Source organism: Lissotriton vulgaris, chromosome 6 (genome assembly GCF_964263255.1).
Source record: "Lissotriton vulgaris chromosome 6, aLisVul1.2, whole genome shotgun sequence".
NCBI lineage: Eukaryota > Metazoa > Chordata > Amphibia > Caudata > Salamandridae > Lissotriton > Lissotriton vulgaris.
Genome location: NC_141694.1, coordinates 992,180,942 through 992,208,941, shown reverse-complemented (window position 1 = coordinate 992,208,941; position 28,000 = coordinate 992,180,942). Strand labels below are relative to the sequence as shown.

The 28,000-nt window shown below is 46.2% G+C and overlaps 1 protein-coding gene across 15 annotated transcripts in view; it reads left to right on the top strand.

The window, feature by feature from the left end:
• The window catches only part of LOC147708315 (protein 4.1-like), a 1,681,744-nt gene that overhangs the window by 804,379 nt on the left and 849,365 nt on the right, over positions 1–28,000 (top strand). For all 15 annotated transcript variants that reach the window (XM_086927035.1, XM_086927031.1, XM_086927029.1 and 12 more), the window contains one exon: positions 20,038–20,080. In XM_086927035.1, coding sequence (XP_086783161.1) covers positions 20,038–20,080 — 43 coding nt within the window. The remainder of the gene's footprint in view (positions 1–20,037; positions 20,081–28,000) is intronic.

Below are 28,000 nucleotides of genomic sequence, written 5' to 3'. Positions count from 1 at the left end.
GCTGGACACATAAGGGCTTATATTTAATTAGATGTAACTGTCCCCTCTTGTCTCAAATAAAATGCTTGCAGTGTATTAAAATAACAGAGAAGGGGAGGGGGAGGAGGGTGACTGTAAAGAGAATGAAGGAGGATCTGGGTCCAGCTTCAGGGAGTCCATATGTCCCAGTTCCTCTTTTGCTGCTGCCTTTTTTCAAGCTCTTGAGCAGCAAATGCCAGGAATGTTATCAATTTGCAGGAAAGTTGTATCGAAGACCCGCTGAGGCATTTTATCACAGCCGCCCTGCAGGTCCTGACTTGTGTTTCTCTTAGGAATGTCTTCAGGAGGATCTTCCTTAGATTTTGTAAGGCCGGGCAAATACATAATAGATGCAATAACGACTCTACTCCCTTGTCACAGACACGACAATCCAAAGTTGACCAGTTCCGTAACCATTTAGGGGGAACCACCCCAACCTCAGTAGACTTAGTTTCCTCTTGTAGTGATCCCTGAAACATTCTTGTAAATAGGATTGTTGTTTCAGTTGATTGTATGTTGGCATCACGATCCAGGCATGACTTTAGCCAGCAACTAATCCTTTGTCTATTTGCAACGATGCTTGTTTGACGAATTTGTTGGTGATTCGTTTAAAAGCAGTATATGACATTGGTGAAAGTCAAGCTTCTCCAGTATTAGGGGTGTCTTTCATAGATTCACATGCCTGAATCATTCCCCGTCGTCGGAGTGGGAGCCCCACGGTATATAAAAAAGCAATAACAAGCCTGTAATAACCAAAAAACCTTGGTAATAACCAACCAGGAAGTAAAGTAGGCTTAGCTTACAGGAGCAAAGGCTCCCACACTCATGACTATCCTAGTCATTATGTTAGACCAAACTGCAGCCAATCAGGCGACAGCACCCACCAGAATGTTCTCCCCAGAGGCTCAGGCTCTCAGATTTTCTACTGCACGTCGTGTGAAGGGAGTCTCCCTGAGCTTTGCTCAGTTTCTTCAAACTTTGGTTGGTTTTTTCTCCTTCAAAGAATGTCTACTTCTAAATCCCTTTTTAGGGCTTGTGATTCCTGTGGAAAGCTGAGGCTATTCAAGGAGGATCCTCACAAACAATGCATCTATTGTTTGTATCCTGATCATGAGGCGAAGGAATGTAAAATCTGTAGAACCTTCCCTCAAAAGACCCTCAGGGACAGAGAGGGTCGTCTGCTCCTGTGGCTTCAGAGGATTAAGGACAAGGATAACCCTGTTTCAGAGGTAGGGAGCATTGCCTCAGGGTCTTCTGTCTCCTCTAAGAAGAGAAAATCTGAGGTGGAATTGGCTTCTCCTAGGGCTAAAACTGTGAAAAAGGCCCAATCCTCTCAGGATTCTGGCTTGCCTTCTACATCCAAGAAGGTGTCTCCACCTGTGGTATCCGAGCCCTCAGGAAAATCTGGAAAGTCTACTATTTCCAAAGCACCTGCCCAAAAGGTTTCACCTCAGGCCTTGGCAGACTCAAGAGCAGCCTCTTCGTCGCCTTCTCGTCATGTGGTCACTTCTTCCACTTCAAAAGTCACTTTTTCTTCACCAAAACCATCTATGGTGATGTCTTCAGCCTCCTCACCGTCGACGATGGTTTACGTCCAGGTGAGACCCATCCCGTCGACGAAGATTGTTCCGTCGATCGTCGACGCTCCACCGTCGACTGGAATACTGAAGGTACCGTCGACGACCGCTGCGACGACGACTCAGGCGTCGACAGCTCTCTTACCGCCGACGAAGAAGACTATTCCGTCGACGACATCCTCGTCGACGAAGCTACTGTCGACGTCGTCATCGTCGACGACGAAGTTACCGTCGACGACGCCCTCGACGACGAAGTTACCGTCGACGAAATTACCGTCGACGAAGAAAACTGATACGTCGACGACCCCTGCGTCGACGAAGAGATTGGAATCGTCGACGACCTCCTAGTCAACGAAGAAAATAAACCCGTCGACGACCTCCTCGTCGTCGAAATTGGCAATACTGTCGACGTCGACACCGTCGACAAAGAGGAAAACATCGTCGACAAATTAATCGACGACGACGCCCCAACCGTCGACGGTGCGCCCGTCGACGGTTGGGGAGTCGTCGATTAATTAAATCTGAAGGAGACAGGCTTGTCATCAACTTCAGTGGCTCCATCTACACCCCCACTATCGACCTGTACAGCTATGCAGGTGTGGTCGGCAGGAGCATCCTCAATACCGTTGCCATCACCAGCTACCACTGCTTCGCTCCTACAGAAACGTGGGTCATCCTCCACAGCTCTGTCTCCTCTACAGCTGCCAGATCAGTTGTTGGACTCTGAAGAGGAAGAATCATACGAGGATGAGTCATTTCGGGCGGCCAGGAGCCCTTCGGACTTACTGATAAAAATTCAGGATCTAGATCAAGAGGAGGAAGAAATTTCCCAGGAGCACACTCATCGAGAGACTGGGTCTACACCTGGCATGCAAATGCCTGTGGAGTTATTCCAAAATCTCCAGTACATGTTAAGCGATTATTATCGCAGATTTCCACCTTCAGAATCGGGCGATTCTCATGTATCTACGCAGAGGCCAAGAGCATCTACTACAACTTTGGGGCACCAAGAATCAGTTTCTCAAGGGGCAACGGAAGATGCGCGCTCTGCGCCACCCTCTTCTCCAATACAATCTCATCAGGCAGAGGGTGAAAATTCATCTGAGGACGAACGAGAGCATGGAGAATTAGACGACAAATCGGTATCGTCGGAGTGGGGCGACTATCAGGCACAAACTCCTTCTCCAGCAGCCCAGCCTGCGGCGGAATCTCCTCCGGTAGACATTGCCAGCTTCCATAAGATTATGGATAGAGCCACAAAGAGATTCCTCATCTCCATGGAGGCTAAGCAGGAAGAATGCTTCCTATATGATTTTAAGGACTTGCCACAAAAACAATCTTGGTCTATTCCAATAATTGATTTTATATGGAAAGAAGGTTTAAAGATCATGAAGACGCCAAATTCTCTACCCGCAGTGCTACCTAGGGTAGATAAAAAATATAGGGCACCCAGTTCATCACCGGCATGCCTGGTTGGTCAGGCTAAGACGGAGTCCGTAGTCACCCAGGCAGCACAACAAAGGGCCAAGAATCCGTCTACACAAATCACTACCCCCCCTGATAAAGACGGGAGACGTCTTGATTCAATAGGGAAAAAGGTGTCTACTATTGCGGCAATCACGGTTCGAGCCGCAAATTCACTGGCAATTCTTGGCAGGTATGATAGGCAAATGTGGTCCGACATATCACCCTATATCGAGAAGCTTGCAGAGCCGGATCGGACTGAAGCAAAAAAGATCCTGCTAGAGGGAGAGAGCGTCTCATCTGAGATAATTGATGCTGCAGTGGACGTGGCAGCAACAGGTTTTAGGCAGCTAGCAGGAGCAGCTGTACTCCGAAGGCAAGGCTGGTTAAAGGCTACATCATTTCGTTTAGAAGTCCAGACAAAAATCGTGGACATGGCCTATGATGGAGAGTTCCTCTTTGGTCAGCATGTAGACGAGGCATTGCAATCAATAAAGAAGGACACAGAAACGGCACGATCGCTGGGCTCTCTCCAGTTTCGAAAGTCTTCCTTTCGAGGCGCAAGAGGAAGAGGCAACTACTCGAACAGAGGAGGTTATAATCAGCAACGCTCCTCCAGTAACAACTAAGGGAACCAGAGGTACCAGCCATACCGTCAGCAAACATATGGCCAAAGGAGAAGTAATTACTCTCAACCAAGAGGAAATACCTCTTATCAAGGGAGAGACAACAAGAGCAAGTGAAAGACACATCCTGCCACCACTTTGTCCCAGCCTGAAACAAATTGGAGGAATAATATCCCAATATTACTCAAATTGGTCCAAAATTACCACAGACAGATGGGTTCTGGACGTAGTTTCCAGAGGTCACATTCTCGAATTCGTCAAAGCCCCTCCAAATTCTCCCCCAAAAGGTCCACCACCAGCTCATCTCAAGGAGCTATTTTCCCAAATTCACTCAATGATTCGGAAAGGAGCAATAGCAAGGGTACCTCAACATCAGAGGGGAACAGGTTTTTATTCAAGACTTTTCCTGATCCGCAAGAAGTCGGGGGAATGGCGCCCCATCCTCGACCTGCGTGCCCTCAACAAGTACCTCAAGAAATTATCCTTCCAAATGTTAACACTTCAAGAAATCCTCCAGTTTCTCTCAGTAGGGGATCACATGGCAACACTCGACCTTCAAGACGCATACTTCCATGTACCCATTTTTCCAAGACACCGGAGGTTCTTACGGTTCAGAGTGGCTGGCAGAGACTTCCAGTTCAAAGTGCTTCCCTTTGGACTACGTTCGGCCCCCAGAGTGTTCACAAAGATGCTAGCCCCGGTGGCCGCACGCCTAAGACTAGAGGGAGTTCAAATTTATCCATATTTGGACGACTGCCTTATCAAGGCCAGTTCCATCGGCCTGGCAAAGATGCACATTCAAAGATGTCTATCACTCTTCCAGAGCCTGGGATTTTCAGTAAATTTCAAAAAATCTCACCTAAGTCCATCACAGAGGAAGTCGTTCTTGGGAGCCACACTGGACACAAAACTCGCCCAAGTGTTCATATCAAAAGAAAGACAAGTGAAGATTCGCAAGATGTCCACATCACTGCTAGAAAGAAAGTGCGTTTCTGTTCGCAAGTTCAAGTCTTTCCTCGGGATGATCTCCTCCTGCATTCCGCTCACCCCCAACTGTCGCCTGCGAATGCGACCTTTGCAAGAGGAACTCAGTCGTCAGTGGGTGCAAGTGACAGGCTCGTTCGAGGACGTCATCAACATAACTCCTCGTATGAAAAACTCCATCCAGTGGTGGGGGCAAGATGTGAACCTACAGGAGGGATGTGCTTTCCTGTCAAAAGGACCCAGATTCATCGTGACCACGGATGCTTCTCTGGAGGGCTGGGGCGCCCATCTCCAAGGGATGACAGTCAGTGGCAAATGGGACATTCACCAGAAAAAATGGCACATAAACCTGCTGGAACTAAGAGCCATTTTTCTAGCCATGAAATCCTTTCAGGCGATCTTGGAGGGCTCGACAGTGTTGATACGAACGGACAACACTACCAGCATGCATTACCTGAACAAGCAGGGAGGCACAAGATCGGCCCGATTGTCCTGTCAGGCACAGGAGATCTGGAATTGGGCCCTGAATCACAACATCAATCTGTCAGCGGTCCATGTCCCAGCGGTTGCCAATGTCCTAGCGGATTCTCTCAGCAGGACTGCAGGAAGCAATCACGAATGGGAACTCCATCAACCATCCCTGGATCAGATATTCCGAGAGTGGGGTCATCCCAACCTGGACTTGTTTGCGACAGCCCTGAACCGGAAATGCCAACGCTTTGCAAGCTGGGTTCCCCACAAGGACTCGTGCGGAGATGCCCTTTCGATGAATTGGTGTTGAATATTTGCTTACGCTTTTCCGCCAATCCCGCTAATTCCCAAGATCATCAGGAAGATGAGGAGTCAACCATGTCGACTAATCCTGATTGCTCCAAGGTGGCCACGACAATATTGGTTCACCGAGCTTCTCCTCCTCTCGGAGTGCGAACCAATACAACTGCCTCGAATACCGAATCTGCTCACAGTTCAGCAGGGCAGGGTGTACCATCCGGATCCAGATTCGCTGAAATTGTCAGCTTGGCTCCTCAGCACAATGAGTTCGCCCACTTAGACATTCCTCGTGACTGTCAGGAGGTATTGGCTAACGCCAGAGCACCGTCAACCATCAAGACTTATAAACTCAAGTGGAAACGTTTCTGTGCCTGGTGCCAGACTGTCGATCTGCACCCCTTTCACGCTACACCAGAGCAATTATTACCCTTCTTCCTACATCTGGCTAGGTCGGGTTTGGCGCATTCTACCCTGAAAGTATTTCTGGCAGCCATTTCCCGATTCCGTCAAGACTGATCGAATTCTTTGTACTCATCAAGAATAATCCAGCAATTTTTCAAGGGTTTGTTTCGCATGTTTCCTCCAATCCGTCGGCCACCTCCTGTTTGGAATTTGAATGTAGTACTCTCACAACTCATGCGTCACCCCTTTGAGCCTATACATAAGGTTGACCTTAAGTTTATCACTTGGAAGGTCTCCGTGTTATTGGCTTTAACATCTGCCAGGAGGGTCAGTGACATTCAGGCTTTCACTTCAAAATCGCCTTTTTTGCAATTTACATCTGATTCGGTGGTACTCCGTACCAATCCAAGGTACATGCCTAAGGTCCCATCAGACTTTCATTTAAATGAGCCGGTAGTCCTCAAGACATTTTTCCCAAATCCACAAACACCGGCTGAACGAGCATTGCACTCTTTGGACATTAAGAGGTGCCTAAAATTTTATCTATCAAAGACCTCAACTTTCCGCAAGACAGATCAGTTGTTTGTGGCCTATGGCAGACTGCGCCAGGGCTGTGCAGTGTCCAAACAGACTATTGCTAGATGGGTCTCGTCAACAATTGGACTCTGTCATCAACAAGCAGGAAGACCTTTACAGGCCTTACCAAGAGCGCATTCCACAAGGGCAGTTTCCTCTTCCACTGCTCTGTTCGCTGGTGTGCCTCTTCAACAGATCTGCAGAGCTGCAACATGGTCCAGCAGGCACACTTTTACGAGGCACTACTGTCTGGACTCAGCGAGTGATGCAGATGCTTCGGTGGGAAGAGCAGTTCTTCGCAATCTTTTCCAATAAGGTGAGCCTCTGTTCTCCCGCCTCCTCTATGCTTTTTCTAGACGCTTTATCATGTTTTGCATGTATACTGTGATACTGTTAGCGTCTAAGAACATTGGTTCATGTGTACTGCTATCTATTCTGATTCAGGCATGTGAATCTATGAAAGACACCCCTACTACTGGAGAAGAACAATAGCTACTTACCTGTAATCTGTGGTTCTTCAGTATTGGTGTTTTTCATAGATTCACATGCAACCCGCCCACCTTCCCCTCAGAGGCTCCCTCAGGAAATTGTGTTGGCTTCACTCCTGTGCGAGAAAATCTGAGAGCCTGAGCCTCTGGGGAGAACATTCTGGTGGGTGCTGTCGCCTGATTGGCTGCAGTTTGGTCTAACATAATGACTAGGATAGTCATGAGTGTGGGAGCTTTTGCTCCTGTAAGCTAAGCCTACTTTACTTCCTGGTTAGTTATTACCAAGGTTTTTTGGTTATTACAGGCTTGTTATTGCTTTTTTATATACCGTGGGGCTCCCACTCCGACAACGGGGGAATGATTCAGGCATGTGAATCTATGAAAGACACCAATACTGGAGAACCACAGATTACAGGTAAGTAACTATTGTTCTTCTTCCAGATTTAGCGATAGAAGCTCTTGCCTAAGAGACTTACATGTGGAATTGGTCTGCCTAGCCTGTTTTTCGACCTCTTCCCAACAGAGATGGGCAAGCGTGTTATCTTCAGCATCCCTTACACACCAGTAATATTTGACCAGGACCCCTTGTCTGTCCGGGATCTGATTTATTAATCCGTATTCCAAGCGTATTTGTGCTTGGGAAATATGTCGTGGAATTGAGAAGAGTATTTTAAACAATCTTAATTGGGCAAGGTTTAGCAACTTAGAGTCCTTGGTGGCCATCATTTCCGAGCCATATGTGATTGAAGGCAGACATTTTGCTGCTACTACCTTTAGCAAGTGACCGGTTGAACTTCCGCTTAGTTTTTTTGTATGGTTTTGAAGGCAAATTGAAGTTGTTTTGATTTTGAGTTCCAAAGGTCTAAATGATGTTTGTACTTTAATTGGCGGTCTAGTAGGATGCCCAAATATTTGTATTCATCCCCCTGGGTTAGAGTACAGGAATTTATCCTCCAAACAAATTTTGGTTGTTTTTTGCAAGAGCTGGAGAAGCATAGGACATTAGATTTTTTGAGGTTTATTGTTAATTGTGCATTAGAGATGTACAGCGCAAGTTGAGAAATCAGCCGTCGTAAACCAAGTGGAGTTTGTGAGAGAAGCACAATATCATCCGCGCATTGCAGACTCGCTATGGGTGTTTGTCCCAATTTCGATGGATCGCCCTGGATTGTGCATAGGTCGCGCTCTAGGTCGGCGGTGAAGATGTTAAATAGGCTGGGGGCCAGCACACAACCTTGCATTAGCACATTAAATGTTGGAAATTTCTTTGTTAGGCACCGACTGTCCCCTTTTTTTATTTGGACCCAAGTATGCAAATATAAATTGATAATTGCTCCCAATAAGTTGGGAGGGGGGCCCCAAGCTTTCATTTTAACCCATAGTTTAGATCTTGGCACTTTATCAAAAGCAGCTTTGAGTTCTAGAAACCATGTGTATAGAATGTTAGACTTGTCGATTGCTTTCTTAGCTAGGAGAGTTAGTGCTGATAAGTTTGTTAAGGTGCCCATGCCGGCCCGGAATCCTGTTTGTGTCTTTGGGATCAAGTTTTTGCTTCTGACCCAATTATGCAGATCTGCCAATAAGTTGGATGCGTAGATCTTGGCCTCAAAGTCTATTAGGGCTATTAACCTGTAATTATTAGGGTCTGTGAATCGGTTGTAGGATGCTGCCCCTCCAGGAGTCAGGAATATTCCCGGTCCTTAAGCTGTTACAGAACAAGAGGGATAGGAGGTTGGACCAAAACGTGGGATCTTGCCTGAATAAGGCGTTGGGTAGGCCATTTGGTTCGGGGGCCCCATCCGCTCTCAGGTGGTTTATAGTCCTCAGAACCTGCTTTGGAGTAATCTACTCTGTTTCTCCTGTATGCTCCAGAATGGAAGGCTTACATTCTTCTTTGATTTGAAATGACTTTATTGGGTCCGAGGCTGGAGCTTCGACCAGTACCAGACTGGGGATGCGAGATGAATCTTTTTGCATGCTGGGATTCCAAGCTTCTGGGGTTATTCTCGAACTGGAAGTCGAATTGAGCTCTATTGGGATTGCAGTTGTGTTATCTATGCGCTTGTCCAGTGTGGAATTATATGTTGAATCAATGTGTGCGCTCCATATTTGATCTGTAATGTCCGAGTTGAACTGTCGCTGTTTGCCATTAAGAATGAGGTTTACATTTGCCCAGAACTGTTTGGAATTCCGCAGCTTGCTGGCATGGAGTATGGTGGACTCGAGGCTTTCCTTATACTTTTGCTTGGCCGCCTTGGTTTCACGTTTTAGCTCCTTTTTTAAGTTTTCTATCGATTTGAGAGTTTGTTGTGATAATTGGGGGTCCTTTTTTCGAAATGACCTTGGGTATATATTTAGCCGCTTTTTTATTGAACGTGAACGCATTTTTGGTGTTTACCACTTCGCTCCTCCGTTTCTTGTTGTTTTGTGTCCTCTGCACTTGTTTTGGTATTTTTTATTGATGTTAACTACGAAGGACTCTCAGGACTTTACTGTGTCTTGAGCTTCTGCTGATGGTGAGAGCAATAAGCGACATGTCTCCATTGAATTAGAAATGTTGTCTTCGTTCCAGTTTAATCTTTGTAAGTTCAAAAGTTGAGTGTTCAATGTTAGAGAATGTGCCTGCTCGGACTCTTTTAGTTTGATAGATAATGTGAAGATCTGGGGATAGTGGTCGCTTTCAACCCGTTCCAGGATATGGAAATCTTTAATGTAAGGAAATAGATCTTTGTATCCCACAAGTGGCGAGTTTTTTTTTCTGCCAGGTTTCCTGAAGCAGAAGTATGTTATTTTGGGTGATGAACTCTATAAAATCATCTTCCTCCAGCTTTGTACTTAATTCATTGACGTTCCAAGAACAGATCTTGCTACCCTGCTCTTTTCCTGCTGTTTGTCTTCAGTTAATTCATTCAACACTCCTCTGGTTTAGGACCAAGGGAGCTTGTCTGTGCCTCTCAAGTGTAACTTCTTCATAGTGAGCAATTGTGATTGTAATTTGCCTAGGTAGGTGACCTTCTTCTGCCATGGTGCTTCTTTGGACTGGGCCTTTTACACCTTTTAGAAGACTCCATTTCGGACTTAGTTTCTGGCGCGGAATGGGGTATCGTACAGGCTCCTCCTTTATTAACTCTATGCCACATAGGGAGAACTCCACCCTATGCTGCAGAATTTGTTCTGTGAAGCTGCGTTCGGTCCATGTTTTAATCGCGGCGTATGGGCCTGTTTGTTGAGGATTCGGTTCGAATTAAATTGATTCCAAATCGCCTGATTTTATATGACACAGGCCTGGTAATTCTTCTAAGAGTTATAAAATGGACCCTCTATTCAAGATGTCATGTGGCCCTCTCGAGCTGTATCGCGGAATTAGTTCAACTTTTTTGCTTGGGATGAATCGTATTGAGTTTATATATCTTTTATTCCCTCTGTTACTTGGAGTGGCTGTGCCTGCCCGGCAAGCCTCCGGGTCAAGTGTGGCAGAGTTGAATTGATGTTCGGAACAATTTCTCTCAAGACTGATGGAGTTCACAACTGGTGGAGTGTGTGTTGCTCCCGACGGCGGTGCCCGTTTCTTTCTTCCATTGGGCTTTGTATGTATGTCTGAATCGACTTGGCTGCTGTTGGGGGTCGCTTGTAAGGTAGAGAAGTTAATGTTTGCTTTATTACCATGCACAGTGTCTGTGTTTTTTGATATTCCTGGGCTCGATGGTTTGAGTTCTTCATGCCCTACCGCTATGTTGAATATACTGAACACTTTCCTTGCTTGCTGAGTTGGGCTAGTTCGTTCGGTTGGGCCAGTCCGTTCGGTTGGGCCGTCTGGAGTGGTGGGCTCCTTTGTTAAGGAGTTGTCAGTTGGAGTTGACCCAAGCACCAGCTTTGTTTTATTTTGAGAGGGGTCTCCCTCAGTCCGCGTCTTGTCATTGGTATCGTTAGAATAAAAAAGATTTTGAGGATGTGTAACCGGCCGCCCTCGGATGTTTGATTTGGCTTTTCTTGCTTTTCTCAAGCGCTTCCTTTCTCTCTTTGTGAGAGAGGTTGCCAGCTTTGTTTGTTTAGGACTTGTTTGGCCTTTTGTTTGTGGATCCTGGTTTTGTGGTAAATCCTAAGATTGCTGACGTCTTGATGTTGTCTGTAGTGGAAGAGCTTGACTGCTCTAGTATTTCTAGTCTCTCTTCATTTCTCTGGGCACCGCTTGCCCTGCCACTTCCCTCCTGGCCGTCGTGTTCAACTCTTTCCTGGCTTGTGGTTTTGCTGATCTCTTTAGGTGATTCCTTAACAACCCCCAATATATGTGACATCAACATAGGTACAGTTGCCAGTTTGTCATTTATTTGGTAGCAATTGCAAGTGTGAAAAGTAGTGTCCTTGTCGTGTTGCACCTTCTTTATCATGGTGTTGAGATCCTGTACATTTGCTTCTATCCCCTGGACGTGGATAGCCAAGATGTTAATCAGATCGACTTGCATGTCTAGTTTGTCTGCATGGTAGGACATTGCTCTGCCTATGGTTTCCATGGTGTTTAATAGTTGAGGCCATATGGTGGCCGTTGGTGTACTTTTCGGTGTTTCCCCATGTATTTGGGTTAGTAGTTGTGAGTATTCAAGATGCTCGAGGTGTTCTGTGTAGGTGTTGTACTCATGCGGTTGTTCACTCCGCTAAGGTGTCGTGTTTTGAGTACCCTCTTCCTTTCCTGAACTTAACTCATTAGTTTCTAGAGACTGGCGCCTACTTTGTTTGAGGTCTACTATTTCATTTGCTTCTTGTGACTTGAAAATTTTGATGTCTGACCCTAAGAAGAGAATACTATGGATTTCCGCCACATTGTCTTGTTCCGGTGAAAATTGGCCTCTCATTAGACTGGGAAAGTGAACCATTGAAAATGAGCTCGGTTCTTGGATGAGATTTTGGTTGTGCAGAATGCCTCCTTCTTCTTCTTTAACTGTCGTTTTCTGGACTGTCCAATGGCTTTTCTGCGAGAGAACAAGATCACTGCTTGTGTCGGGATCCCGGTGGACGAGGGCACAAGCCATTTGAGCAGGAGTTGCTTGTTGAGCCTGGGAAGGTAGTTGTGCTGAGGGTGAGTCTGATCCTTTAGCTGGTTGTAACCTGCTTTAACCCAGGAAGGTCGGAAACCACACCCACTGGGTTCCCTGTTGTTTTTATTTTGAGGGCATTACTGGGCTCGCTTTTACTCCTTAATTTGTGCAATGAAGATGTTGATTTGTCGTTGTTATACATGACATCCGTAACGACCTTATGTTTTTCAACATTAGCGTTGGTTGGTTATATCATTACTTTCTGTGTGCTCCTTGCTGCTCCTTGTGGAAAGTATGTGGCATACTTTAAGAAAGTCGGAAATTAGCGCCCGTTTACTGGCATTAAAGCCTGGGCCTTGAGCATTATGGGCCGGGGAGGCTATTGCGTCATCATCTGTTTCTCCCTTGTTAGTTTTTGCTGGTCTGATTTCTGTGTTGTCCCTGTAGAAATCCTTTGCAACACTGGGAACAGGGGCAGGGTTCTGCGATACTTGTTTTATAGAGTCAAAGGACGCTGAAGGATCTGTGTGTGGGACTGTCCCATTGTCTGACTCTTTCCGAGATATCGACCTTTGGAAGCTCATGCCCCTGCCCGTGGCCGTTCCTACATCTGCCTCTTTGTTTGTGCTCGGTGGGCCCCCTCTTCCTTTTTTTGTCATCCCCTGGGGTTTTTCTTCAGCGGCTCGAGGCTTCCCTGATCTCATGGTCTATTTACTAAGGATTGACGCTTAACTGTCTCTTTGTTATTGATTGAGGATTCCTGGTTGTCTCTTAGTACAACGGAATTCCGATGGCCCCCCTAAACTGTGTATTTGCTGATTAAAGCTGGGGTCTTCGTAGCGCACTGTGGTGATCCTCTTTTTTATTTTATTTGTTAGGTCTTTTGGGAGGACAGGGGCTCTTCGCCTCCGTGTGATGCTCCTGGGACCCCCCATCACTGCTTTCACAGCTCTTTTTGTTGGTTCTCTTGTAGGCTATTGATATGATAACTCTGTAGCAGATCATGACCCTCTGGCCCCGCAGTAATATTGCCCCTCCCCCCTGTTTGTACTTGAGTCTCTGCGATAGGTGGTCTTTCTAAGTTTAATATTCTCATACTTATTCTGTGGCAATGTTTTTAAACTGATGTACAACTACTCCTTTACCTTACATAGTCTCTGTGCAGTGTGGGGCGGTGTCCCATATAGTGTTGCGTTCTAATCGTGATGTCAGTTCTTGGTCTCTGTTTCCCCTCTGAGTGATTTGCGCCATGTGCTTGCTCTCTCTCGTTGCTGCAAGTATTGTTTTAAAGTATTTGGGTCCCCAAAGATATTGGACATATGCTATGTGCTGTTCCTGAAGCTTAGGTTTTGCAGGTAGAAATTTCTTTTGTGCTTCCTGAACTTGTGGCGTGAAGTCCGGGTAAATAGATATCTCAGTACCTTCCTATTTGAGAGTCTGCAGTTCCTGTGAGTGGTGTAGTGCTGCTTCTTGATCTCTATAGTAGAGGATCTTCGCTATGATTGGTCGAGGTCTTGCACCTGGAGGTGGCTTAGCTGCCACTGTTCTGTGCGCTTTCTCCACAGCAAGTCTGTAAGCAGTTTTTCTACGAACCTCCGCATATTCCTAGTGTTCGTGGACTTTGCAACTTCAATAATATCTAAGGTTATTGCTTCGGGAGCGCGCTTCCAGGTCTTCAGCTTTGGCCTGAAGTAGCGCTAGTATCTTCTCCACTTGCTTTTGGCTTTCGTCTGTTGCATGTTGCATGTTGGATGTCTTCTGTTTCGGATACCCTGCGTTGCACAGTGCTGAGGTGTTCTGCATGTTCATCTAACCTTTCTGACATTCTGTCTACTCGATATGTTAAGGAGTCCAGCTTGCCATTGATGGCAGTCAGTGTTGTCTGCTTTAATGTGAGGATTTGATGTACGTCTCCTCCAATTTCCATGTCTTGGGGAGCTATGCTTGCTTTGATTCTCCTGCTCCTCACTGCGAAATCCTAGTGTCTCGCACTGATCAAACTGTAGTTTTGATTGCAGTTTGTCTGTTTTCCCCATTTTTTACTGTATTTCAACTTCTGAGAGACCAAGAGCCTCTTCTAGGCTTGTTTTATAGCAGGGAAATTGAGTTGGCGCTATTTTTGCAGTGAGCTATGAGTTGTCTGTGGTTTGCCCGAGTTGTCCGTTGGTTACTGCCAGAGCATTACTCTTTGTAGGTTTCTCCTTTAGGTTATATGTGAGGGTGCAATTTCTGCTAGCGTTAATTTTGAATAGTGCCACTTTTGCGTGCAAGCGGTATTATTCAGTCCATTTTAACTAAATGTGGATGCACTACGTTTTGGGGCTTCAGGGGTCTGCGGTGATACTGTGAAGCTAGGGTGCAACAGCAGCATATGATGGTGGGGCGTCTGCCCCCACAGTGGGAGTATATTATCTGCTGGTCCTCCCCTACGTGTTTGTTTCTCTCACCACTAGTATGGTATAGGCAATGGAGCAGTCCTTATTCAACGCTGGCCGTGGTGATAGTAGCAATGAGGAGGGCCTTTGCCAGTCTGTTAAGAATCCTGCAAGCTGAGTCTCTTTTGTCCTTCTCTCCCCTAATCAGCTTAAGCACTGTTTAATCCTGCAGCAGATCCCACATTCAGCCTTGTTTCTATGGAGCACTCCCCACTCTCTTAGACGGCAAGTTACCACTGTGAATTTGTTCACTGCGTTTACTTGCTGTTGTTGTGGCCTGCTTCTACCGATTCGGCTACCTGATTGTGCTTTCGGCCGCAATGATCACAGTCACGCAGGGTCAGGCGAGGCCTTCGTTGTGTCTGGTGGCATGGTAGGCCTCTCCCAGCCGCACCCACACACTTTCTATCGTGCCTGGCCCTCCACTCTGGTACTCACAGTTTATGTCCACTGTTCCGTGTGAGTATTTGCGCCCAGTCTTTATTGCTCCCAAAGTTCTGCCTGCCATAATTGCCACTACTCGCGGCCCTTGATCGTGTGTGCTTGGGCCGCCTGTGCCATATTGTACACTCCGCTTATGTGTGGGGGTCACCCAGCACGCTCCCCTGGCTCGTTTATTTTCGGTCCTCACGCGACGGCCAGTCACTGCCTCAAACGTAGATTCCCGGATATTATGTGCTTTGCACAGCCGCCACCACTCTGACCATACAGGCCTCCGACCGGTGGATGCACCGGAGTCGGCAGCTGTCTCCTGTTGCGACACCGCTCAGTTTCGGATCCCTTTGCGAGCCTTAGTTCTTAAGAAGTCGCAATCCGCTCTTTGCCGATATATGTTGCTTGTAATGACGCAGAGAGCAGCCATTTTCAGACTCTGCAAACTCTGCACCCAGGCACATAATTTTAAATAAAGCCATCCGTCCCATTGTGTTAAATGGGAGGCGGCTCCACCTACCAAGTCGCAGTTCATTGTCAATTAAAAATGGGGAAAATTAAGAGACCAGGCCAGATCCGGAAGACAAGAAATATGTACCCCAAGGTACTAGAAGGAATATTGTTTGGTAGTGGTGTTAGGGCACCAGATGTGCCCCATCCAACACCAGAACAGACTTGCCAGCGTTCACCCGTAGTCCGAATGCCGAATGCCTCGCATAGAGACTGAGGATCTCAAGACACCTAGGACCCATTATTTGAGGGCCACAGAGAAAAGGCAAAATATCGTCTGCGAATTTTTTTTATTCCACCCCTGCCAACCCTGAACCTGCGCATCAGATTGTATCAAATGGGTTAGTAGATCTATGGCCAGAGCGAAAACTAGCTGGGACCGGGGGCAGCTTTGACACGTGCCACTATGAATGGGGATCAGCGAGGAGAGAATCCCATTTCCACCGATGTGCGCAGACGAAATATTATACAGCAATTACACCAGGTTCGGGAAAATACGAGTAAAGCCTGCATGCTGGGCTCGCCCTACTTTTTTAAATACCATGTACCCTGCTGTATGGGCGGGAGATTCTTCATAGGGTGACATATTAATATTTAATAGGAAAGGTTATAAGGGGGTCACTTTGACAGGTCCCAGTGCATGTTTTTGCACTGTTACAGTCAGGCTACGGTGTTAGCCGTGAAGCCTTGTTTGTACTGCCAGTGTGGTCGATGGGACAATAGGTGCTTCCGTCCACTAGGGGCATTACACTTGCAGGCCCTGGGTACCATATATAAGGGATTTATAAGTTAGTTAAGTATGCTAATTAGGCAAAGAGGAATATGCCAATTCAACCATGTTAAAAGGGGAAGCACAGATATTTTACAATTTAACAGGGTTAAAGTGCACAGAGCTCTAAACCCATGCAAAAGTTGAAAAATCTAAATTGGCCTGCAGAAAAGTAGATTCCCAACACCTGTCTCACCCCTTGTAAGAGGAGGAGAGACTCAGTTGGCTGGACCCCAGTAGAGCCTTGAGCTTTTTCTTTGATCTCACCAAAGATCATCGGGTGAATGGTAAGCTTTTCAAGGGCTACTCTGGGACAAACAAAAGCAGGGCAGTGCAGAAAATCCTTTGTGACAGTGGATAGTCCTCTGCACTATGATATGCTGCACATTAGCAAATTAGCAGACCCTGGAAGGTCCGAGGGCTCATTCCACCAGGGCCACGGCTGCTACTCCTGTGTTTGCATGCAGAATACCTGTTCGTGATGTGTGAGGCCGTAACGTGGACAATAGCACACACATTCACGACCCACTATTTGACTTGATGGCTAATTCTGATGGGAAAGACATTTTTCCCATTCCGTTGGGCAGGGCTTTTTAGTCAGGGCCATTCCACTGACCAACTGCTTTGGAAGGTAGTGCTTTGGTATCTATTCTAAAGGTGAGGAATCTGCAATTAGAAGTATTCATCAGAAAAAAGTTACTTACCGTCCATAGCGCTCTTTCTTATGGAAACCCTATCTAACTGCAGATTCCCCACTGCCCTCCTTACTCATTTAAAAAGATCCAAAATTAAAGAACTGCACCACTTGACTATTGTTGGGCTCTGCATCTGAGGGCGTGGACCAGCTCAAGAGAGAAACTGAAGTTGACGTGCAGGGGTGGCTCTTCTATGCACTTCCATAGTCACTTCCGGGATGGAACAAAGTCAAAAGCGAAACTGCACTGCACCCACCTACCCACATGTAGGAGCAATGCTGTTTAAATCTTTTGAATCCTGTTTGGTCTTTGGGAATATTTTAAAGGGAAGGAATCTGTGGTTAGAGAGTATCCACTAGAAAGAGCGTTGCAGAAGATAAGTAACTTGTTAATTTATACCAGAGAGCTCTGCTAATTCCATTTTGAGTAGCTAACTGCTTTTGTACAATTCGTAATTCATGACCATGATACTTTTTGACCCTGTTCAAGCTAAGCTAGGCCAAGCAGTTTTCCTTTTCTTAGACATATTTTAGAGCATGGGTGTCCCTGTAAGCTCTTTCAGTTTTGGCAGAACACACTGTTATCACCATACAATCCTAATTTAATGTAGGAAAGGTTAGCCTCATGAGAGAGCTCCTTGAAAAAATTTGATTGGTAGAGAATTGTATTGGTATACGTAATATTTCAAACTCGTGAATAATAGTGAAAATGTTAGTAATGAAGCATCTGAAAATAAGTGATAGTTTGCTCTGCAGAGAATCTTTAGTTTAGTGTGTGAAGAGAAACAGAATGATACTAAGTTGATAAGTCAATGGGGTTGTGAAACAATGAACCAGGGGGTGGGGGTAGAACGTACAACAGACAGCAGGAAGAGGAATGGAGTTGGTGAAACGATGGACAATGGAAAGAGGGTGGAGGTGAGGGAGAGAGACTGCAGACATATACATTATTTTTTTCCGGAGTTTTTTATAGCACAAACTTGGTATCAGAGCGCTTTACATGAGCACCAGTTGGGTTACATAATGACGCATTCATTTTGTTTATTGTTAGTCAGGCGGAGATTAAGTGATTTTCCCAGAATAACTGTATGTTGAGCGTCCTTGCTTAGTCTCCAACTCGGTTCCCCAGATTAGAGGTCGACTGTCCTAGCCATTTTGCCACATGCTCCTCCTAATGAGTCCATGAGTAAAAGTGAAAAAAAGTACCTGTAGGAGTCTGCAGCCAGTGGAAAGACACTGACCGCAGACAAGAAGCTGTATGTGGTACATGCTCCTTTCAGGAAAACACAGAGAAACCCCTGGAGGGAGCCGAAGCGAGAAGGAAGTGGTGACCAGTAAGTAGCAAGGAATTGAAGAGTGACGTCTTAGGCAGCCAGTGGTAACTAATGGTAGGTAAGGGTCAGGCTCTAAACTACTTTTAACCCCTTCCATGCTCCCAACGGCCGACGGGAGCACTCCCTCCCTGGTGCTGCAAACGACCAACAGCCGTCGCAGCCCCCACCTACTCATTAGAACGCCCGCACCGCAGCGGAATTGCCGCTGCGGTTAAGGCTTTAAGCTTTTTTTTTACTTTACAAGAGAATTTACAAGCGCAGCGCACGCAGAATCTAAAAAAGGACATCAAAATAGATCATTTCTCATTACTTTCAAATGCAGATCATAACATGTTGGGCTGCAGCAAGAAAATGTTGAGCACTTTTGCTAATTTTTGCTTCCTCAAGTTCACTAGGAAAATGTCCATGTGAACATAAGTGGGGCAAGGAAGATGAACCTGCTTCTCCCAGGTCCAACCTAGGCAACATTGACCAGAATGTGCAAGTTTGTGTTTTGGCAAATGAGGGCATTAACAGCTATTTTTATAGCAAAGATTGTCTCCAAGATGGTATCAAATGCCTTCCAAGGTCCATGTAGGCCAATATTTAGGCCACGTCCTAACTACTGGAGTTTTCTGTGACTTTACCAGCCATAGGACCTTCCAAGTTCGCTCTGGCAGCAGAAAAGCTCATTCAGAAGACCAGCATCTCCGAGCTGTGAAAACAAATGTGAGGGTGTTAGTCTAGATGTTTAACTGTTTCCATGACAAAGAATATCTGAAGAGAGAGCGAGGAATCCAACGGATTTTAAATGACCCAATGTAAGGCTGAATGCCCAGATAACTCAAATGGTGCTAGGCAAAACATGTTGGAGTCTGTGCAGAAACACGGATTCCTTCATGGGGTTACCCAATATTAGGAGTATTCCAACTGACAAGTCATCTATCCCCCTGTCTCCCAGTTGTACCAATGCTCACATTATCAGTAAGACAACGGCGGTGGAGGGCAGAATTATTGCCCAAATTCCAACCAGCTTGGAATGAGCATCATTTTTTGATCCAAACATCACTTTAAGTAAGGCCTGAGGTTGTGAATTTCATACTGGATGGAGTCATCACAAAAGGCTTTCCTAGTTTGTAAGAAGACTGAGAAACACCTCCTCCAGGATGCTTTTTTAGCAGTAAAATATTGTTACTGGTTAGAGACTACATGTGGTTATTTTGATCATTTTATATGTATGTTTGGTATTCTTTATTTTATCTGAAAAAAATTGTATTCAATGAATAGTCGTATTTGCGTTTGAGTCCAGCACTGTCAAAATTCTGCATTATTGTGCATTGCCCCACAATTTTAGTTTTGAATTGCGCCGCTTCCTTCAATTAAAAAGGGCTTGATTTAAACCTCAATTGTAACTGAAGAGTTTCTGATTTCTGGCTGGAGTGATATATCTGAAGATACTAGAGACATAATTATCCCCTCCATAGGAATAGCATGGTTGAGAAAATGTCACTTGGGGTTCTCCCCTTAATTTAATAATCCAGTCCCTCCAGCAATCTCCAAGAATATTTTGTCACCCATCAACCCTAAATTATGACCATTGTGTGTAATGCACATTTTATACCTGTGTTCCCAGTATCTACAATGTGCGTGTATGGAAATAAGATGGACAGTGTGTGGTCTAGAGCTGTCTTAATTGCATGTTCCCACACGGATCACATCTTGGTTTCTGAAATCTGGTCTCACCCAGACGCCAGAGTAACAGTAGTCAGGTTCTGTCCTTTCTGCAATAAACATGTTTTTAGTAAAATGATTCACTTTTTCAAGGAGATAGGTCAGCTCTTTTACCTTTTTAACTGAAAAAGCACAATTCAAACTATTTGAGTGAATGTCATGCTGCGACTCTCAAATGCCTATGTAACAAAATGAAAATTTTATCTCATTTCAGAACTGGCTTGATCCTGCAAAAGGAATCAAGAGGCAAATTAGAAGTAAGTCCACTTTATTGGTTTAATGTCAATATCAATATTTTTATCTCTTCTGATTACGTTAGGTTGTTATATGTACAGGAAGGGAAGTACCTTATAAATTAATGTAGAATTTCCAAAGCCATTTACCAAACATTTCTGCCCTTTTCCACATTTCCTGCTGTTCCCCAGAAATTGCAATTTTGTACATTATTATAGAACAAGAGTTTTTTCTGCAATAATGATAGTGTTGAAAGTTGTCCCTAAAGTAGTTAATATTTTAGTCCATATTATATAAGGACAATGGGACTGGTAATATTTTTTCAAAGTACATGTTTTGACCCTGAATACCTAGGACTTTAAGGCTTTAAATATATATTGTATGGTGTCATTGATGTAGTGCTTCATATCCATATGGGGTGGGGAGGAATAAAAGCGCATTTTTAGTACAGGTAGCACATGGGGTCATGGAAGTAGGGGCATGTGTGGTAGACAAAGTGTTTTCTTTTGTGATCCTGTGTGGGAAGCACTTTGATGTTGTGTGTGAGTGACCAAAGAGGAGCACTTATGTCTTCGGGGGTGTAATGCCTGGCAGTGTCATGGAGGAGTCGTGAGCAAATATTGGAGCTGGTGAGATGAGCAACAGCCATGCATCGTTTTTTAAAGGCATGAATATTGCCTACCGCTGTACAGCTACACCTTATGAATGAGACGAGAAGTGGAAGAGGAATCCAGCTCATCAACCTGACACAAATCTACACAATCTTTAAAGACACATTTTACCAACGCATGCTAAGCAAGTCCAAAATGTTGAGCTGAGCTTAACACCTTTAAAGATCCTGATATCACCTACTCCTGCTAGTCTGAAAGAGGCTAACATTTTAGACCCGGATTCCCCCCACGTCCCTTCTATGTTGCTGAAGGACCCCAAAAGTGGGCTAGCGCTAGTCTAGCCATGATTCAGAATCTAGCTATACCGAAGTACAAAGCACCAAGTAAGTTGCTGCCCTAACTGTACACACACTAATTGTCTGACCCCCTTTTACCTTACTGTCTTCTCCCCTCCATGCCAGTCATTTACTTTCGCTTAAATCCAGAGACCTTACTGTTTCTAGTTTTACCTTAGGAGGCATACTCATGTCCTTCTAGAATTTTCTCCCAGACAACTTCCACTTTTATTGTTTGTAAAGAATGTGAATTCTGGGTAAAAAAGAATCAATGTATTGAATAGCGTTTCATTGTTTCATCGACAACAGCAGCATAAGGTGGACAAAATGATGATGCTTTCCATACACACACAGTTGGAGGCACAAGGTGTAAGCAAAATGAAGTGGATATAAATATGCGCAGTGCAGACCTGCAAACCTGTAAATGCATATATATGATAGACATCTAGCCGCAGATTACTTACCTTTGAACTTCCAGGCGTCCGGCTGGACCAGGAAGGTTTTTCTCAGCATTACCCCTGCGCACTGGAAGGTGGCGTTGGACGACTCCGTGTGAGATCGTCGGCGTTGTGTTCGTCGTCTTGTCATCCGCTTTGTTATTAGAACCGCCACTCTGGAGCACTGACTTCAGTTCTTTTCTTTCCATGTCAGCCAGCGCCGATCTGTTGAAGAGAGCTACCCCCTGTCAATTTTTTACAGACTTTTCGACTTTTTTGTCAACTTTGTTGGTGCGATTTGGTTTTCTCGAGTAAGAAGACTTGGTGGTTCAAGCCGTGTGGCGCGTGTCACCGCGCCATGTCGGTCACGGACCCCAATTTAGTTTATCTCTCGTACCTAAAGCGCGACCATGATTCGAAGTCGTGCTCCGACTGCCGGGCCATGTACTCGAAGGCTTTAAGGCAGCGGTCCCTAGAGCTACTTGCTGCCCGGTGTCTGGCACCGCAGAGGTTGCCTTGTCAGTCTCGGTAGAAAGGAAGGTCCGTGTACCGCTCCGGCGAATCAAAGTCCTCCTTGTCGAAGTCTGGTAAGAGGCACCACAAAAAGCACAAGAATTCGAAGCATGCTCCGACTTCACCTCGCACCATGGTGGAGGATCGTAAGTGTTAAAGGCACCGCATTTCCTTGCCTTTCCAGGTCCAGGAGCGACCCCCGTCTAGCTGAAGGAGTTTTATGACGCCATGTTTGCTATATTTGTGCGACCTGACCCTACTAGCGCGCCTTCGGGCCCCGCAGGCTCTAAGGATGGAGGAGCCACAGTGGTTCCCACGCCTGTGGCTCTGGTGCCACGGCCCCCGATTGGGCCTGTTCCTAGGTCCAGACCAACGTCGGTTGCACCTCCTCAGCGACCTTCCACGGCGTCGTGTCCAACGTGGAGGTCCTCAGCGGCACCCATGAAGGCGCCTACCGAATCCGCATTTCCACAACACTGAGCCAGTCAGGCATTCCCCAATGCCACAAGCGACACCGACGGAGCCATACGGCTTCATGCTGTCCACCCTGCCCTATTTTGAAGGGTTAGGGATGGAGCAAGAGGATTGGGAGGAGGAGCAGAATCTCTTGGAAATCCAGCAGCAACAAGATGTTGACTGGTACGAGGAATTGGGTGATGCCAGTGGTTTGGACAACTCCCCAGACTCTGGCATGCTTTTCCCTCCTAATCCATAGGAGGGAGCGTCATTTGTCATGCTGATGCAAAGGGCTGCGGATGTCCTGGCCCTGCTTCTTCCTACAGCGGTGGTCAAGTCTAATGTCTTGACAGAGATCCTGCAGCCTGGCGTCTCCAGTTCTGAACCCGTACGTCCCTTTAATGAGGCCTTAACAGACACGCAGGTTGCATCCCCCCCTCACGACACCCGCCCGCCTGGAGCGCTGGAGACATGGCGCTTGCGGCCTGTAGGAAGCCTGCCCCTCCCCCAGACGCCCTGAGCAGCAGCTGCACCATAAGTCTGACACGCTGGCTGTGGACCCGGACAGCCACCCGCACGAGGGACCACTAATCCACGACATATTGAAATATCCTCCTAGCCCACTTTTCGTGGCGTCGCTCCCACAAGTACACTCTCCCCTCCTGTCCCCCCTCCCACACACACCCCTATGTTCATTGTTTCGGACTCTTGTCTCCCACATATAGCCCTGTCTTCCTTACACGCTACACCGGGAAGGCATACCTGGACACATGTCCGACCACGGGACCGGACGCAGGTGGCGACTCCCCAATACACAGCATGGCTATACCATTTCTCCGTGTGACACATCACACACTCCATCGCCAGCCCGTGGGGCCCCACCGCCCTGAACAGCTGTCGCGCACCACTACAAAGACAGACTGAACACATACATTGCTAACCCCTACCCCATTGCCGCGCCTCCAAGGTCTGACATTACAACTTATGGGTTTCAGTGTTGTGGATACCGGAAAGATACGCGATGGCACAGCCAAGGATTGGGACACACCGATGAGATCTGTTTTGTTTGCGGAGTTAAAATGTTTACTTATAAAAAAAAAAGATAAAACGAGACGTCATTTGCAGACATAACTGAATACGGAGCACACGCGGTATGAAAGCTGTAATTAAAGACTTACTCACTGAGGTCACAATCGAAGGAACTGCACGCCTTCCTCTATGTTCCTTTACTCTCACGATATACTGTAATGTTGCAGCCGGCCCATAGGGTTGTAGGCTTCGCTTTATGTACTGCTCTATTGAATATTAATAAACGTCTTACCAAAAAAAAAAAATGAGGCCTTAACAGACGTTCTTCTGGGTACCTGGTGCAGACCCAGCACAGGGGCTCCTGTGAATAGGACAATCGCCCGCCACCACCCTGCACCCGGCGACTTTTCCTCACCACTTACCCCTCCCTGCAAAGCTTGGTGGTCCAGGCTTCTACTTCCTGTAGTGCATTCCCTTCCGCACCCCTGGACAGGGAATCCAAGAGACTGGAGAGCTTCTGTAGGAAAACGTTTTCTTCCACCAGTCTGGCATTGCGGTTGGTGATCACTGCATGCCTTTTGGGCCTCTATTCTTATTTGAAAGGCGACACGGGTGCGCAAATGCTGCCCAGAGTCTCAGAGGAGGACCGAGCTCTACTTTCCCAAGCTATGTCAGACCGGAGAGATGCAATTAAATTCGCCGTCAGATGGACACAACAGACTCTCTGGGCAGACTGATTTCCATGACTGTGGCCGTTCGTCACCACTTCTGGCTGAGAAAATCTAGTTTTTCGGGGGATATCCAGGCTAACCTCGTGGACATGCCCTTTGATGGCTCCGGTCTTTTCGGAGACCAGGTGGATGAGGTCCTGGAGTGTTTCAAAGACTTCCTGGCCACAGCCAAATCTTTGGGCCTCACTCAGCATTCAACCTCCCTCCCGAAGTCTGTGAGTTTATTTTGACAGCTAGGCATCCCTCCACAAAGTCTGTGTACACCTGCAGATGGAACAAATTTTGTAAATATTGTACAAACTGGTCTATTGTCCCCTTATCTGCTCCTTTATCTGAAGTCCTACTGTTTATACTTTCCTTGGCCTAGCAGAGCCCTGCTCTGGGAACTTTGAGGGGCTATCTTTTGGCCCTTTCCTCTTTTCTTCGATTGCCTGTTCAGCCATCTCTTTTCAAATATCCTCTGGTGCAGAGATTCTTGAAAGGGTTAACCACTTGCTTCTTCCTTCACCTTTTACTATGCCACAGTGGGACCTTAATTTGGGACTTACCTTCCTGAAGTGTGCACCGTTTGAGCCGCTGCACAACTGCCCTCTGCAGTTGCTCACCATCAAGACAGCCTTTTTGGTGGCAATAACTTCTGCCTGGAGGGTGAGTGAACTGCAGGCACTGTTTTCACAGCCTCCTTAACGGACTGTCTTTCCGACAAAGTAGTGCTCCGTACAAGGGCATCTTTTCTCCCTAAGGTGGTGACACTTTTTCTCGTGGGTCACTCTGTTACTCTCCCTACCTTTTATGCACCACCGCACCCTTCCAAGGAAGAGGAGCGGCTCTATTGTCTGGACACAAAAAGAGCATTCTCGTTCTATCTAGATCTAACTAAAGAGTTACGAGTGGATGACCAGCTCTGTATAGGTTATGTGGGTGCAAAGAAAGGGTGTGCTGTCCATAAGAGGACTATATCCAGTTAGTTTTTCCTTTGTATAAAAACTTGCTATGCCTTAGCAAAGAAAGATCCCCCTGAAAGGCCCATTCCACCATTGCAAAAATGGCCACCACGAATCTCCATGTTTCTGTTTCTGATATCTGCCAAGTAGCCACATGGGCATCACTGCACATGTTCGCCAGACACAACTGCCTGGATTCCCAGATTCGCAGAGAAGGCTTGTTTGGTCACTCTGTTTTACAGGATTTTCTGGTTAAACCGTACTGCAGTCCCTCCTCTGGGGATGGTAGTGCTTTGGTATCTGTTCAAGGATAAGGAATCTGGGGCTATATGTCTCTACAATGTGGTCAAGTTACTTACCTTCAGTAACTCCTTATGTGGTAGAAAAATGTTCAAGCTGCAGATTCTTTACCGACCTACCCACCCATCCTTCTCGCACTGCGGAATTGTTTTTAGTGTCAGGGATGTTCCCCTTCAGGGCCCTAGCTGTAAAAAAAATTAACACACCATGGTCAGTCACTGCATGGCTTCACACTTCTGGCCTAGAAAGTCACGAAAAGTACTGATGTCAGCGAGCCTGAGTGGCTGTTATATTGACTTTGCGGATGTCACGTTGAGGACGAACACGACACAGACGACGTCACATGGAGTTGACCGACGCCACCTACCGGCGCACAGGGGTACTGCTGAGAAGAATCTTCCAGATCCAGCCTTTCACCTGGAAGTTCAAAGGTAAGGAGTCTGCGGCTAGATCATGTTTTTACCAGATAAAGCTTTAATGAAGGTAAGTAACTTGCCTGTCACTGTGTGAGGGGGTGGGGTCTCATGCCGAGATCTACTTAAGATGCACTCTGCCCTCCACCAAACCCACCACCACCTCCTCTACAACAGCCTCCCCTCCGACAAATAAAGAAATGGTAGTTGAGGATATCGTAAATGTCCTGAGGTGTCTTTACACCCCTTTCTGGAGATCGGCTGCTTACAAACGCAAAAGACGAGCTAGAAATCCACTACATGCAGTCGTTTACAGCTCTCCTTGCATGTCACCTTATGGTTTTGGTTTCTCGCCGGGTGACCGTGTGAAGGGAGCCAACATCATGTGACACACGGATACCATACAAGTTGGCAGATTTGGTACAATATGAGGCACAAGTTGTGAGCAAATTGAAGTTGATAAAAATATTGAAAGCTGTCTGAATTTCAGTAAAGATCTATTTGTAGTTTGAGTGGCAATCCGTACTGGGACTCATCCAAATCTCTGTGATGATTCATCTGTCAAAGGGAGATGACCTTATACAAACTATCTAACGTCTTTCAAAAGTTATAATGTACCTTTCACTTGGGAATGCCTCAATGTAGCCCAAGGCCAGATGTATTAAAGGGTTCTGTCCATTCTCTGTTTATGGGAACTTGTGTTTGTGCATATGGCCCATAGTATATTACCAAGACTTATGTGAGTGTAGCGCGATGAGTAAGTGTCTACGGCCTTCGCGTCAGCTGGCCCTTTTAAAGCCTTCATTTGAGAAACTGTAGCACTTGTAAGGTGGCTTCATTGTTAGTATTTGGAGTTTGAAACGTTTCATGCAATAACTTGGGCACATGCTTTTTTTATTCTGTGATTTCTGCTTTCTGAAAGATAATGAAGTTGAAGTGTGTGAAGTTCTCTGCCGGAAGATTTAAATGTAAAACTAATACAACAGGGCAAGAGTTTACTTGTCCTGAATTACATATGTAATGTGCTGTTTGATTGCAAAAGATTGCTTGTGCGGATTGCTGAAGGTGCTGAATGTACTTCATACGGAATAGACTGTTCAGTGAAATAGTGTTTTACAATAGAACCAGAAGAGAAGTACTGCAGGCCACTGCGTTTGGAAGCCTGCAGCACTACGAGGCTAATAGAATAAAAGAACAGTGAGCCCATGAACAAGCCTGACAAGTATTGAAAGTTTTGCTTATATCTAACGGGACACTCTCAAAGGAAGAACACGGTCTTGCATCTCCATATAGCAGTGAGTTCATACTGTAAAATCTTCTGTGTTTGTACCAATACCTCCACAACTTTGTTTCTTCTTGCAATAGCTAATGATATTAATTTATTTAACACTCTAATCAGATAATTGTTCAGTGACCGATGTTATATGCATAACTGAATTATCACAGAACCCCATAATCCTCCTGTCTGATTACATTAAAATTGCAGTTTTTTAAAGGAACGTGCAAGTGGGCTCAGTTCCAGGTCTCATTATCTATTCCCTTTGTGGCTAATGTCCCACATCTGTGATACACATTGTTTCTGGCATATATCCTAGTCCCGACACTTTTCTGGGGAGATGGCACCCTCTCCTTGAGGTCTAATATTTTTTTTTTTTTTTTTTTTTTGGTGCAAAACATTTATTGAGCACTGTCAGGAGTACACAGCGTCTCGCCAACAACCCGGAGGCCGGCCGCTATCGATGCATATAGTAGCACAAGTAACAACAGAAGTGCATGGGTGCGAATATAATCGCGTCAAACAATAACATCCAAGTGACAAGTGCAGCGTCTGCACAGCTAAATCTATGAGTCTTGCATTTTTTAATTTTTTATGTCAACAGTAACATGTGCAGTGTCTAGGTGAGCCCAGGGGGGGGGGGGGGGGTTGGGGGGGGAAGCGGACACATCGGGCGCCTGGAGGGCATATCAGACCGTGGAAGGCATGAGGCTGGCAAAGGAGCAATGAGACCACAAATGAAGGGAAGGCGGGCCTCGGTATCGAGGGTGGTAGGCCGGTAGATTCCTGGGCGAGGGCGTGGAGGTAGGAGCAACCCACAGAGAGCCCCGAAATGGGGGGTCTGGAGAAGACAGGGGGGGGGGAAAGGGGGGGGGGAGTAGCAAGCACATCATGCCAT